The 13,901-nt window shown below is 43.5% G+C and overlaps 1 protein-coding gene across 1 annotated transcript; it reads left to right on the top strand.

Annotated features, from left to right (window-relative positions):
- The first annotated feature begins 243 nt into the window (after positions 1–243).
- On the top strand, positions 244–1,200 carry LOC131280139 (mas-related G-protein coupled receptor MRG-like). The gene has a single exon (XM_058306174.1). The coding sequence runs from the start codon at positions 244–246 to the stop codon at positions 1,198–1,200; it is 957 nt and encodes a 318-aa protein (XP_058162157.1).
- The last annotated feature ends 12,701 nt before the right edge of the window (positions 1,201–13,901 follow it).

Raw genomic sequence — 13,901 nt, 5'->3', positions numbered from 1 at the left:
AACATCCGTGGGGCAAAGGTGAACACACTTGCCTTTTCCTGCAGCCTTCAGGGCCGGGAAACGCCGATGGCCAGCAGACACTGAGCATCACGGGGCGCGCTGAGCAGGGGAGAGGAGTCAGGGAGCGAGGGTGCAGAGGGCGAGCCCAGCTGACATCCTGGGGTCCCCACTGAGGCTGAGAAACCCGCCTCCCGGCCAGAGCTGGTTACTTACCAGGCCTTTGTTTTCCCAGGACCTGCGCTCATGGACCAGCTCCCCACAGCCTCGCCTCCGACCCTGCCCTGGGACAGCGAGGCGGGGACCCCAGGACACGTGACCGCGGGCAGCGCAGGCCGCGGGTGGCCCGTGTTCCTCGAGGCCGTCGCCCCCGTCACCGTGCTGGTGGCCCTCTGCGGGGTGGCGGGCAACGGCGCCGTGGCCCATCTGCTCTGCTCGCGGGCCCACGGCAGCCCCCACGCTGCCTACATCCTGCACTTGGCCGCCGCGGACATCCTCGGCCTCTCCTGCACCGCTCTGACCGTCCTGGAGGCGATGCTCGTGACCCCGCGCGGGGCGGCCCCGCACGCCGCCGCCCTCCTGGAGCCGCTGTCCGGCCTCGCGGACACGGCGGAGCTGGGCCTCCTCGCCGCGCTGGGCCTGGACAGGCTGCTCTGCGGCCTCCGTCCCGCCCGGGGCCCGCGCCCAAGCCCGCGGCGCGCCTCTGCCGTCGTGCGCGCCCTGACCTGGGCCCTGGCGGCGGCCGTGCACGTGGCCGCCGGGGTCTGCGGCTCGCTGGGGGAGCCCCGGGGCTGTGACGGGTTCCACGCGGGCGTCGGGGCCCTGCACCTGCTGCTCTGCGCGGTGATGGCGCTGTGCGGCCTGGCCCTGACGGCCAGGGGCCTGTGCTGCCCGCCGCCCGGGGCGTCCCGCGGGCTCCGCCACGCCGTCGGCACCGTGCTGGCCTCGTTCCTGCTCTGGGGCCTGCCTGCCGTGGTCGTCGGGTGCCTGCTGGGCCAGGAGGACCTGAGGCTCACGCTGGACCTCCTGCTGCTGCTGTCCAGCGCCGTCGGCGCCGTGCACCTGGCCGTCTACTTCTTCGCTGGGTACCTGGGGAATGCGAGGGACCAGGAGTCCCTGAGCACGGCCTTCCAGCGGGCCGTGATGAGGGACCTGGAGGCAGGGAGGAGCGCCCGAGAGACCCGGCCTCGGGGCTGGGAGTAAAGGTCCGCGTCCTCTGCCGCCCTCCCCCCCTGTGGGAGGCACAGGCAGCCCATCTGCTGGCCCCAGGGGACCGAGAGGGAGGACGTGCTGGAACCTCCAAAGGCAGGCTCACTCTGCTCCTTGCGTGGCCGACACCGGCCCGTGCTTCCTGCGCGGCTGTCAGGACCGGGGGAGGCACGGCTTCCGTGCTCGTCACACCGGGGTCCCCACTGCCCACGAGGAAGCGCCCAGAACGTGGGCAGGGAGCAGAGGACTCCCGGTTCACCTGCCCAGGCTCAGCGTTCCCAAAGGCCACACATCCCCCGCACTCCGGCTGCCCCGCTCCAGGTCGCGGCCTCGCCCCCTGCCCTCCCTCCCTTCCCAACCAGCCCTGGACAGAAGCTTCTTCTGCTAGTGCCTGACCCTGATGCCACCCCGGCCCACCCCATCTACAGCCTACGCGCTTCCACCCTTTGTTTCCTAGAAAAGCAGGGAAATGATGAAATGACAGCCTCATCGGGAAGTCATTTCTCTTTTTGTGAAACAGCGACTGACCTAAAACTGGACGTCCAGGGCCGCGATGTGGTTTTTGGCGCAGGCTCCTCCCACCCTGCCTCCTCCAGGTTCCAAACAAAGGCAGGTCTATCCTGTTGTCCAGGCCCTCCACTTAACCTGGAACGGTGTCCTCACTCAGTCCAGCCACTCCTGCCAGGTCCTGCCAGCTGAGACCCCGGGTTCGCCCACTTCCGCCCCTCAGCCCCCTGCTCACCGCTGCGCTGGAGCCCTCCACCCCCTCGCTCACTCCCATTGCATCGCCATGCCACCCCGTTTGGAATATTCCAGCTGCCCAGTTTCAGGGTAACCCACAGACTGAGGACTCCCATGACCCACCACGCCAGCTTCCACACCCACTTTCCTTCTCTGCCTCTCCAGCGTGTATCCATCTTGTAACTAAAACTCGGGTATCGAGTCTTTTTGTAATTTATGTATAACATTTTTTTAATTGGCTGGAAAATGTAACTTGTACCATGACTATTTTGAGGAATTCATATGCTTTTCTTAGTTGACTAAAATTGATGAGTTTTGTAAATGAGCCAAGTCCTTTGGTAAACAACGTGCATTCTACTCTTTAACATATACAATTTGATACACATTAAAGCAATGATTGAAACGTGTCTAGGAAAATGATTCATAGAATGTTGTTTCTCTGAGCGTATTCATTTCCGTCTGATTTAAATCAGAATGATTGCGACAGGCTAATTCGTGTCATGTTGCACCAGTGTGTGCAATGGCTCCTGATTTGTGTATTTTGATGCTGTTGTTTGGGGAGAGGGTGGCAGATACCCTAGTCTGAGATGAGAAGGGGGCGTTCCCTCCTGGCTGCCCAGAGCCCCTGGCCAAGCAGCCACCTGCAGCTCCTTTTTTTTTTTTAGAAGCAAATTATATTTATTTAATTAGAAGGCAAATTTAGGAGAGTTGCCTAGTTTGATACCACATATTAATCCGAAAGTCTCCCTTTCACTTTAAATTTATTTGGTTTGCTGGAGTGTGCTTGGGTGAGATGCTCCCCAACCCAAGCACATAACTAAGCAGGCAAGTACTTTGTTTCTTTTTTCCTGACAAAGTAAACAACTAAATTGAGTGTGGATCAGATTAAAATCTGAAGACATGCTTATCTCTTTCAGTAATACAGTCTATCTTCAAACTGCTTTTCTTTTCTTTTTTTTTAAAATTTTTTTCTTTTTTTTTTTAAATGTTACATTAAAAAAATATGAGGTCCCCATATACCCTCCACCCCCCTCACCCCACTCCTCCCACATCAGCAACCTCTTGCATCATCGTGGCATGTTCATTTCATTTGGTGAGTACATCTTGGAGCACTGCTGCATGACATAGATAGTGGTTTGCATCGTAGTCTACACTCTCCCCCAGTTCACCCAGTGGGCCATGGCAGGACACGCAATGTCCAGCATCTGTCCCTGCAGCACCACCCAGGACAACTCCAAGTCCTGAAAATGCCCCCACATCACATCTCTTCTTCCCTTTCCCTACCCTCAGCAGCTCCCGTGACCGTCTCTAAGTCCATGCAAGCGCAGCTCCCTGCTGAATGGGACGGCTCCACCCCTGAGTGTGGAGACGAGGGAGGCCCCGCCCCACAGCATCCACAGCACCGTGCTGGCGAAGCGGGACCGTGAGCCTGGCAGAGCCATCCTGCCAGGACGGACCAGGAGGCAGCCCTGCTCCAAGCCTCTGATCCAGGTGCCAGCGTGGAAGGGACTGTCTAAAGAGGAACCAGCACTGCGCCTGACCTATCACTGTAGGTTTGAGAGAAAGATCCCAATGCTGCGAGTAGTGCTGGCATTTAAGAGGCGTAGTAATTTGTTGGCAGTAAGGGATTTGGTGGCCTTTCTCATCTGAGGGACCGTCCCTCGCAGCTGCCAGGCATGCTTTTTTTAAAAATCATATTGCCCAAATGTTCACACTGCAGAATGCACATCTCCACTTTGAAGAGCCAGAGGTGGCACCTCTGGTTGCAGGCATAGAGAGTGGAAAACCCCGGAGGAACTGATGACTGCAAAATAGACATTGGGTCTTTTCTCCTCCAGGGTCGATAAAGCTTCTCTCTGTCCTTAGGAAACTTGATCAAGCCCAGAAGACTTGAGTCACAGTTTTAAAAAATACAATGGAAACTCAGGGAAAACAAGACCACTCTTTGAAATAATCAATATGATCCGTGTCTTTACAAATAACTCGAGGAACTAGAAAAGAGCTTGCTCGGAGTTAGCCTTGGGTGGTCACAGCTCATCGAGCTGGTCTCCCTGTAGAAGTTCAGTAAGAATCCTACCGAGGTAAATAATTTATGTAGATCCTCCACTGTCAGGGAGGCAGAGTGAAGCTCCTGCTTCTAAAACACGGGTGCCCCTAGAGAAGTCCTTCCCAAGCGGACACGATGGAAGTGGAGTGAAGAGTCACCTTACGGTGAAGACACCTGACAAGCACGACCTCAGCCAGGGCTTCAAGGTCAACGTCAACAGTGACAAGTGAGGTTGACAGTAGATGCCCTTGATATGCTGGGATGACAGGCCACTTCACCTCTGGGGTCTTCCTCTCCAAATAACACGCAGTTAAATCACAGGAGAGTTCTGTGAAACCCCTGGCCTGGGCTCCTCAAAACTGTGCAGGTCGTCAGAAGCAAGGAAAGTCCACGAGACTGTCACAAGGAAGAGAAGGCTAGGAAGGCGTGAAGATGAAATGCCATGGGTCGTCCTGGATCCTGGAACAGAAAAGAGGCACTTGGGGGAAACTGAGGAAATCCGAATAAAGTGTGAACTTTAGATGACAATAGCACATCAGTATTGGTTCATTAATCATGACAAATGTACCCTAACATGTAAGTTGTTAATAATAATAGAGGAAACTGCATGGGAGGGATACGGGAACTCTTGTACTGTCTTCACAGATTTTCTGTAAATCCTATCCAGGTCTGTGCTCCACTTTGCTTGAGACATCATGCCCCCAGGTCGAGACTGGCTCTTCCACGTCCAGAGTGCACGGAGCCTAAGCTTCCAAGGTTCTTCCTTGCCATACCCTGACAAGGAAGAACGAGGTGGGATGGCCTCGCATGGCTGGGTCCCTGTATTCGGGAGAAGGACATGACTGGGGAACTCCATATCACTTTTGGTCTGGGCCAACGATTCCCTTGAGGGTTAGCACATTTTCCCTTTTCCTTTTCCATGTGGCTATGAATCTTATCCTTGCAGCTAATTAGCTACAGGCAATGTGACCACTCCTTGATCAGCCTATTATCTTCCTACTCACAATGGAAAACAAAAATGTCAAGGTTTGATATTGTATTATTAGTGGAAGTAAATAACCCTCCTTCCTTTTCCTCCTGAGCTATTGAGACAGTAAAGGAGAAGGAAGGGAGGGAGGGAGGGAGGGAATAAAGAAAAAAAGAGCATAGCATTAGATGAGGAACTAGTCATTAGCCCAAGTACTCATAAAATTAAACTGGAGATGAAACTCTGGAGGCCAGAACACTGTACAGCATCTAGGGAAGAGTGGGAGGAAGAAGTTGATAAATTATGGTAAACAATAAATTGCTCTCTCTATACAGTGCCCATTCTCATAGCAGGCTGCAACGGGGTCCAGCCACTGGCTAGTTCACTGGTGACAGAATGGAACATAAAAATCCTTTTCCTCATGATCAGGGGTGGGCACAGCTGATCTCTGATGATGGCTTTTGATTGCTGGGTGCCCAACTCTGAGCGTGGCTGTTGTTTTAACTCACCAGGTGCTAAGTTTCTACTGCTTCAGGACTGCAGGTGACAGGAAATTGAAGGGCTGCATTTGCTGGACATTCAAGAAAGCTCAGGTTTGGGGAACATGGAAGAAGCTCTTGGTGCCCTTACCAATTCCCTCCCCAAGGCAGTTTGGTGAGAGTCTGTGCCTCCTTCATGGGCCCTGGCTCTGCTTTAACTGGGAAAGGCTGACTTGGGAAAATCTCTAGTACGCTCTTCCTCCCAGAATTTGCCCTCCAGGGAAAGCAGCTTGACACTATAAAAGGAGTACAAGAAACTATAGTGGTAGACAGTCTAGGAAAAAGACTAGCCAGCTTCAAGCACCCAGGAGAGGGTGGTCTGTCTCCTGGGAACCAGACAGGACAACCAAACTTCTACAAGCAGGAGAACTCAAAAACCTCTAAAAAGTAAAAGCCCAGGAAAAGACAGAAGCCCAGAAAGACAGGGGAAACCCTACACATTTCATTCACCTTGATGTCATTCCAGATGTCAGGAATGATAGGAGGACTGAAGCTCAAGAAAGTATGTCTTATTACCTGCTGATACAAAATCAAGAAACAGACATCTTGGGGAATAAATCCCAGAATTAACATTTTAAAATATTAAAATGTACACTATGCAATGAGGACAAGACAAATAAGAAATGATGGTCTATCCAAAGATGTAGGTAAAAATAGAAAACACCAATGAAGAAGAAGAGAATGTGAACACATAAAACAGGGGCCTTTATAAAATGATCTTAAAAATATTTGAGGAGATAAAGAAACATGCAAAGAAAGAACCACAGGATACTGGGAAAACAATAAAGGAGCAAGATGAGAACATTAGTAAAGAGATAGAAATTTTAAAAAGAAACCAAACAGAACTTCTGGAGTTGAAGACCACAATAACTGAAATGAAAAATTCCCAGGAAGTTTTCAAGAGAAGATTAGAGTTGGCAGAAGAAAGAATCTAGTGAACTAGAAGACAAGACACTTGAAATAAATCAGGCTGAGGAGCAGAAAGAAAAAAGAATTATAAATAGCAAAAGTAATAGAGATGAAAATTCCATCTTCTAATTGCTGAATTCATTAATTCTCTTTTTTAAGCTTTTAACTGATTGAATGTGATGTCTCTTACTCTTCAAAGATGTCTCCTAAGTTGATTTTAGATATAATCAGCCATAGTGAGATCAACCTCCTGATGATTTAAGTCCATGAATTGCCCTCACAGTAACAACCAGGGCCAGTCCTTGCTTAACAAAACAACTGGGCACCACCACTTGGCCAAGTTGACCCATGAACCTAACCATCAAACCGTGCAAGAGGAGATTTTAAGTGACCAGGTTTTCTATGACTATTTTATGAATTGAAGGAATTTTGCAATTTTGTTAGATCAATATTGGTAAAAGTAGATTCAATTCATTTCATAACTAAAGTCCAGCTATAATTCAAGATTTTGACAATAACCTCAGAAAACGAATAGAGCTTAATAGAAAAAAAAAGCAAAAATATATTTATATATCTTTATTTGGCTTATAGTTTGCTTCAATTTAGGGAGAAGGTCTTCCACAGAAATGTTTATGTACATTTTTGAAAATAATAGGCATTACAGTAATTTCCTTAGAAAAGAATTTTCAATATCAACCTACTCAGAATACATTTTTTGTAAGCACAATATACAAATGTTTAATATATGACAAAAGTATTAATTTTAGAAAATTTGTAGCTGTCTCAATAGCAAAAGAATCCTACATCCTGGCATAAAGATGAAGCATTTTCTGTATTATCCCAAAATTAAAATTTGCCTGTATTCTAAAATTGAGAAAAAATACCAACATTATAAAGTCTACCTAGAAAATATCAAAATTAGAATTACCTCACAGACTATCTTCATATATTTTATTTACTTTTTGAGACACATGATTTGTCCTGTTTTGATAACTGATTCATATATTAAGCAGAGGGTTATAGTGCTAGATTTCTGGCATTTTTAACCCTTATATGATTTGACACATAGTAGTGTCTAAATGAATAAATAAATTACATTAGCAAAGATTTCTTCATCCACAAATCAGATACCACCTACTGCACAGAATGTTTGTAAGGAATCAGTAACAGAATGAATGGATGCCAAAGTGTTCTCTTAACTTTAAGACCCTGCATTAAATTATTTTAAAAATCTGTGTTAACAGTATCAATTGGGTTTGTTCTTTTGCACAAAATATCAACTTTCAAATAAACTCCAGTACTTTTCAAAAAACAAAAGCAAAAGTATAGCCTAAGACACCATCAAGCATACCAATATACACATTATGGGAGCCCCAGAAGAAGAAAAAAGAATGGGCAGAGGAATATTCAACAAAAATAATGACAGAGAACTTTCCAAACTTAACAAAAAATATATAAATATGCACTTCTAAGAAGTCCAGAGAATACCAAACTGGATAACATGAAGAAAAATAGACTCCATCACAGTACCAAATGCAAAGGGCAAGGAGAGAGTTCTGAAGGCTGCAAGAGGAAAGCAACATGTTATATACAAGGGAGTCCCAATTAGATTGACTGCCAATTTCTAATCAGAAACCATGAAGGCAAGAAGGCAGTGGGTTGACATAAACACAACTGCCAACCATGAATTTTATGTCCAACAAGATTTTCTTTCAAAAATGAGGTAGAGATTAAGATATTCCCAGCTTTAAAAAATAGCTGAGGGAATTCATTACCTCTAGACCTTCCCTATAAGCGGTGTTAAAGGGAGTTCTTCAGGCTGAAAGGAAAGGACCACTAGACAGCTATTCAAGGTAACATAAAGAAATAATGCCCTGAGGTTAAGGTAATCATTTGGATAATTATAAATGCCAGTAATATTGAATTGTATTATTTGGTATGTAACTCCACTTCTTACTTCCTATAGGTACTAAAATGCAAATGCTTAAAAAATGATAATTCTCAACACTGTTGCAAGTATCTCTGAACATGGCTCTTCAAGAAATGAAGATTGACTGTCACTGTGGGCCCTAAGGGGAGGGGGAAACAGGTATTGAATAGATGGAACCAATGTAACTGTGTGGACAATAGAAGTGTTCCACAAGAGTACCCAAGGATGGATATAAGATATGTAAAATTACACCAAAAATATATAAGGGCTGATAGGCTAAAATGTAAATCATAATGTAAAACATAAGATAACTAAAAATTTAGAAAATTGTATAGTCTAAAATATAAACCACAATGTAAACACAAATGTTACCTTGTTTGAAAGCTATTGTCTCAATATCTGTACATCAGTTTCAGTAAATATGGTATGAATATGTTAAAAGCAAAAAAAATGATAATTCTATGGTTTTGGACATACAATGTACAAAAATATAATTTGTAATGAGTATAAATACAATGAGTACAAAAAAGGTGGGAGGATGGAGGGATATAAGAACAGTGTATGTGACTGCTATTGAAGTTAAACTGGTATCAAACCAAATATGATTATCACATATTTAGGATGTTCAATTTTAGCCCCATGGTAACCACAAGGAAAATAAATCATTTATCCAGATAGGAAAGAGAAGACACTCAATTTGTTACACTATAGTTTAAAAAAAGCCAATAAATATAAAAGCAGACATTAACAGAAGAACTGAGGGACAAAAAAGGTATAAAACATGCAAAGGCTAAATAGAGAAATGGCAGAAGGAAGCCCTTCATTATCAACAGTGACTTTAATTGTAAATGGACTAACTCCCAAGTCAAAAGATAGAGAGTGGCAGAATGGAGAAGAAAGCATGACTCAACGTGGCTGATTTTTAAGAAGTCAATTAGCTTTCTCCAGCTTTCAGCAGAACTGTTTTTACCCCATCTCAGTGAGAAGTATCACCAGCTCTCTTGATGATACATTGTTCTATGTGGTATGGTCCCCCTACCCATCCCACCCCCACCCTTCCATCCTGGCAGCCCCTTCCTTTGTTCAGCTATTCATTCCTCCCAAAGGTGACTCAAGAAGGACGAATCCTCATAAGTCCTGGTCAATCTTGATCATTCTTTTCTCCTTGAGAGCAGTTGATTTTAAAAAGGACATGTGAACTAATTCTTAGCAATGAGATATCAGGAAAGTCTGTAAAAAATGTTACTAAAAAAGAGAGACGAAGTGAGGACCCTTTCTGTCTCATGATGGTGTATCTGTCTGCAACCCCAACACTGCAGCAACTACCTTGAGAACGTGAGGAGAGTGGGATAAGGACAAAGGTACTATACTAGGGATAACAAAGCAGTCAGAAGGAAGAGAGATCCTTGAAGGTCAGCTCTGTACAGAAGAATTAATCAAACTTGCCTTTCCATATCATGGGGCATTTTATTATGTGATTTAATAAGTATTTCTTGGTTGTTTGTTTTTTAAAAGCATGACCCAAGTATATACTGCCTGGAAGAGATTCACATTAAACTCAAAGATACAAGTAGGTTAGAAATGAAAGGATAGAAAAACATACTATGCAAGTAGTAACCAAAAGGGAGCTGGACTAGCTATACTAATATCAGATAAAATAGACTTTATGTCAAAAACAGTTATGAGAAACAAAGGTGGTCATTCTCTATTGATAAAGGGGCAATTTAGCCAGAAGATGTAATTATAAATGTATATGCACATAACAGCAGAGCCCCAAAATATATAAAGCAAATAATGACAGATTTGAAGGGAGAAAATGATGACTCTACATTAATAGCAGGAGACTTTAGTACACCACTTTCAATAATGTATAAAACATCTGGTCAGGTGGTCAATAAAGAAATGCAAGACTTGAATGATACTCTAAACCAAGTAGACCTAGCAGACATATATAGAACATTTCACCCAACAAAATTAGAATACACATTCTTCTCGAGTACACATGGACCATTCTCCAGGATAAACCATATGTTTGGTCACAAAACAAGTCTCAGAAAACTCAAAAGTATTGAAATTATGCTATATGATCTGACCACAATAGAATGGAGCTAGAAATCAATAACAGAGGGAGAAATGGAAAATTTAAAAATATGTGGAAATTAAACAACATACCCTTAAACAACCAATGGGCTAAAGAGGAAGTCGAGGAAAATTAGGCAATATCCTCAGGTGAAGGAAAATGAGTATACAACATACCAAAACATGGGATGCATCGAAGACAGTGCTGAGAGGAACATTCTTAGCTCTAAATGCTTACATTAAAAAAAGAAGAAAGGCTTCAAGTCAAAGACCTAACTTTAAAACTTGGGGAAGTAGAAAAAGAAGCGCAAACTAAACCCAAAGCAAGCAGAAGAAAGTACATAATAAAGATCAGAGCAGAGATATATGAAATAGAAAAAAAAAATCCACAATAGAATCAACAAAACCAAAAGTTGGATCTTCGAAAAGATCAATAAAATTGCCAAACCTTTAGCTAAACTGGCAAAGAAAAAAGAGAGAAGATACAAATAATAGAAGTCAGAAATGAAAGGACTTCACTACCAATCCCGCTGAAGTAAAAAGGACTCTAAGAGGATGCCATGAACAAATGCACTCCAATAAACTAGATGACCCAGAGGAAATGGACAGATTATTGGAAACGTAAAAACTACCTACCCTGAGTCAAGAAGAAATAGAAGATCTCAAAAACAAATTTCTAGTAAAGAGATTGAATCAGTATCCAAAAACCTCCCTCCAAAGAAAAGCCCAGGACTGCTGAAACCAGCTCAGCAACGGGTGCGCACGAAGGGACGGCGGCGCAGAACTGAGGAAATAAAGGACAGAAAGAAAGACACAAGAGAGGAAATAGAGACGGGACCCGGGGGTTCAACAGCTTCTGGAAGTGAGAGCCTCGATCCTAGTTTGCACATTGTATTTATTAGAAATCACAAAGCAGTGGTTCTCTATGTGTACTTTCAAGCCTGCTTGTTAGTAAAGCTGTAGCACCGGCACTGCTAGGGAGCAGGCCATACAGAGTTCAAACATCTCCACACGCAAACAATTTTTGTGCTGACCAGCAGCATTCTTTCTAGTCAAGGCTGGTTTTCCTAAGCCCACACTTCTCATCTGCATTATGAAAACATTTCAACTTCAAGCCAGGTTCCCACATTCAAACTCAAGCTACTTTCCCACACAGGACTAGAGAGTTTCACAGGAAATTTTACCAACATTCCAAGAAGACTTAACTCCAATTCTGCTCAAACTCTTCCAATAAAATGGAAGAGAAAGGAACACTCCCTAATTCATTTTATAAGGCCAACTTCACCCTTATACCAAAACAAAATAAACTACAGTCCAGTATCTCTTCTGAATATAGACACAAAAATCCCCAACAAAATACTAAAAAAACCAAATCCAAGAGCACAGTAAAAGAATGACAGACCACGATCAAGTGAGATTTATCCCAGTTATGCAAAGTTGGTTCAACATAAGAAAATCAATTAATGTAATACATCACATTAATATAATAAAGGGAAAAAATGATCATCTCAATTAATGCAGAAAGACATTTGAGAAAATTCAGCATCCGTTCTTGACAAAAAATATTAAGAAATTAGGAATAGAAGTAACCTTCCTCAAGATGACAAAAGGCATATATGAACAGCCCACAGCTAACATCCTACTTGTTGGCAGAAGAATGACAGTCTTCCCTCTAAGATCAGGAACATGACAAAGATGCTGCTGTCCCCAACACTATGAACACTATACTAGAAGTTCATACCAGAGGAATTAAGCAAGAAAAAGAAATAAATTGGAAAAGAACAAGTAAAACTTACCCTATTTACAGATAATACGTTCCTTTATACAGAAAAAGTCCTGAAAAACCCACCACAAAACTGCTAGCTCTAATTAATTAAATCGTCAACGTGGCAGGGTATAAGATCAACACCCCAAAATCAATAGTGTACCTATACACAAGCAAAGAACAATCAGAAGAAGAAATCAAGAAAAAAATTGCATTCTCAAAAGCAACTAAAATAATCAAATATGTAGGAATAAATTTAACCAAGGATGTAAAGAACTTGTATACAGCAAACTATAAAACATTGCTTAAAGAAATCAAAGGAAATTTAAAGTAATGGAAGGACATTCCACGTTGGGATTAAAAGACTATATATTATTTAGATGTCAATCCTACCCAAAGCAATTTATTGATTCCATGTAATCCCAACTAAAATCCCAACAACCTTCTTTGCAGAAATGGAAAAGTCAATAATCAAATTTATAGGGTATGGTTATGGACCCCAAATAACTAAAGCCATCTTGAAAAAGAATGAAGTTGGAGGACCCATGCTTTCCACTCTTTAAATTTATTACAAAACCACAGAAAATAAAACAGCATGGCACTGGCATAAGGACAGACAAATAGACCAATGGAATTGAATTGTGAGCTCAGAAATGAACCCTTCCATTTAAAACCAACTGATTTTTCACAAGTGGCAAAGATAACTCAATTGAGAAAGAATAGTCTCTTAAACAAATGGTGCTGTGAAAACTGGATCACCATTTGCAAAGAAAAATTTTTTTAAAAAGAAGAAGCAGGACCCTTACCTCACATATTATGCAAAAATAAACTAAAAATTGATCAAAGACCTAAATGTAAGAACCAGAACTATAAAAGTCTTAGAAGAAAAGGCAGGGAAGCATCTTCAGGACCTGGTGACAGGCAGTGGTTTCTTAGACTTTATAGCCAAAGCACAAGCAACAAAAGAAAAAATAGACACATGGACCTCATCAGAATTAAAAACTTTTGCACCTCAAAGGACTTAATCATGAAAGTAAAACAACAAACTACGTGATGGAAGAAATTATTTGGAAGCCACATATCCAATAAAGATTTAATATCCAGAATATATAAAGAAATCCTCCAACTTAACAGCAAAAAGACAAACAGCTCAATTGAAAAGTGGGCAAAAGATTTGTCTAGACATCTCTCAAAGAAGATATATAGACTGCCAGAAAGCATAGGAAAAGATGCTCATCATTATTAGTCATCAGGGAAATGCAAATCAAAACCAAAATGAGATAGCATTTGCCACCCATTAGAATGACTCTATTAAAAATGGAAAATGTCCAAAGAGGGGCCATCTGACCTGGTAGTTAACCCCATCGGCCATGACCATAACTCCCATGGGTCTCTTTAGCCCTCAAAGGAACCAATATCTGGGACATAGAGGTGCAATGGACACAACCAATCCAATGTCCACATAGAAGAGGTGGCATTGGATTGGGAAAAGTGGACATGGTGGACGATGGGTATGGGGAAAGGCAGGAAGAGATGAGAGGTGGAGGCGTCTTTGGGACATGGAGCTGCCCTGGATGGTGCTTCAGAGGCAATCACCGGACATTGTAAATCCTCACAGGGCCCACTGGATGGAATGGGGGAGAGTATGGGCCATGATGTGGACCATTGACCATGAGGTGCAGAGGTGCCCAAAGATGTACTTACCAAATGCAATGGAT

The sequence above is a fragment of the Dasypus novemcinctus genome, chromosome 10 (genome assembly GCF_030445035.2).
Source record: "Dasypus novemcinctus isolate mDasNov1 chromosome 10, mDasNov1.1.hap2, whole genome shotgun sequence".
Lineage (NCBI taxonomy): Eukaryota > Metazoa > Chordata > Mammalia > Cingulata > Dasypodidae > Dasypus > Dasypus novemcinctus.
The sequence above is the reverse complement of the archived record's forward strand: the minus strand, read 5'-3'. Positions and strand labels throughout refer to the sequence as shown.

Excerpts from the sequence above, each read along its gene's own strand:
- LOC131280139 (XM_058306174.1), top strand. The coding sequence starts at position 244 with ATGGACCAGCTCCCCACAGCCTCGCCTCCGACCCTGCCCTGGGACAGC.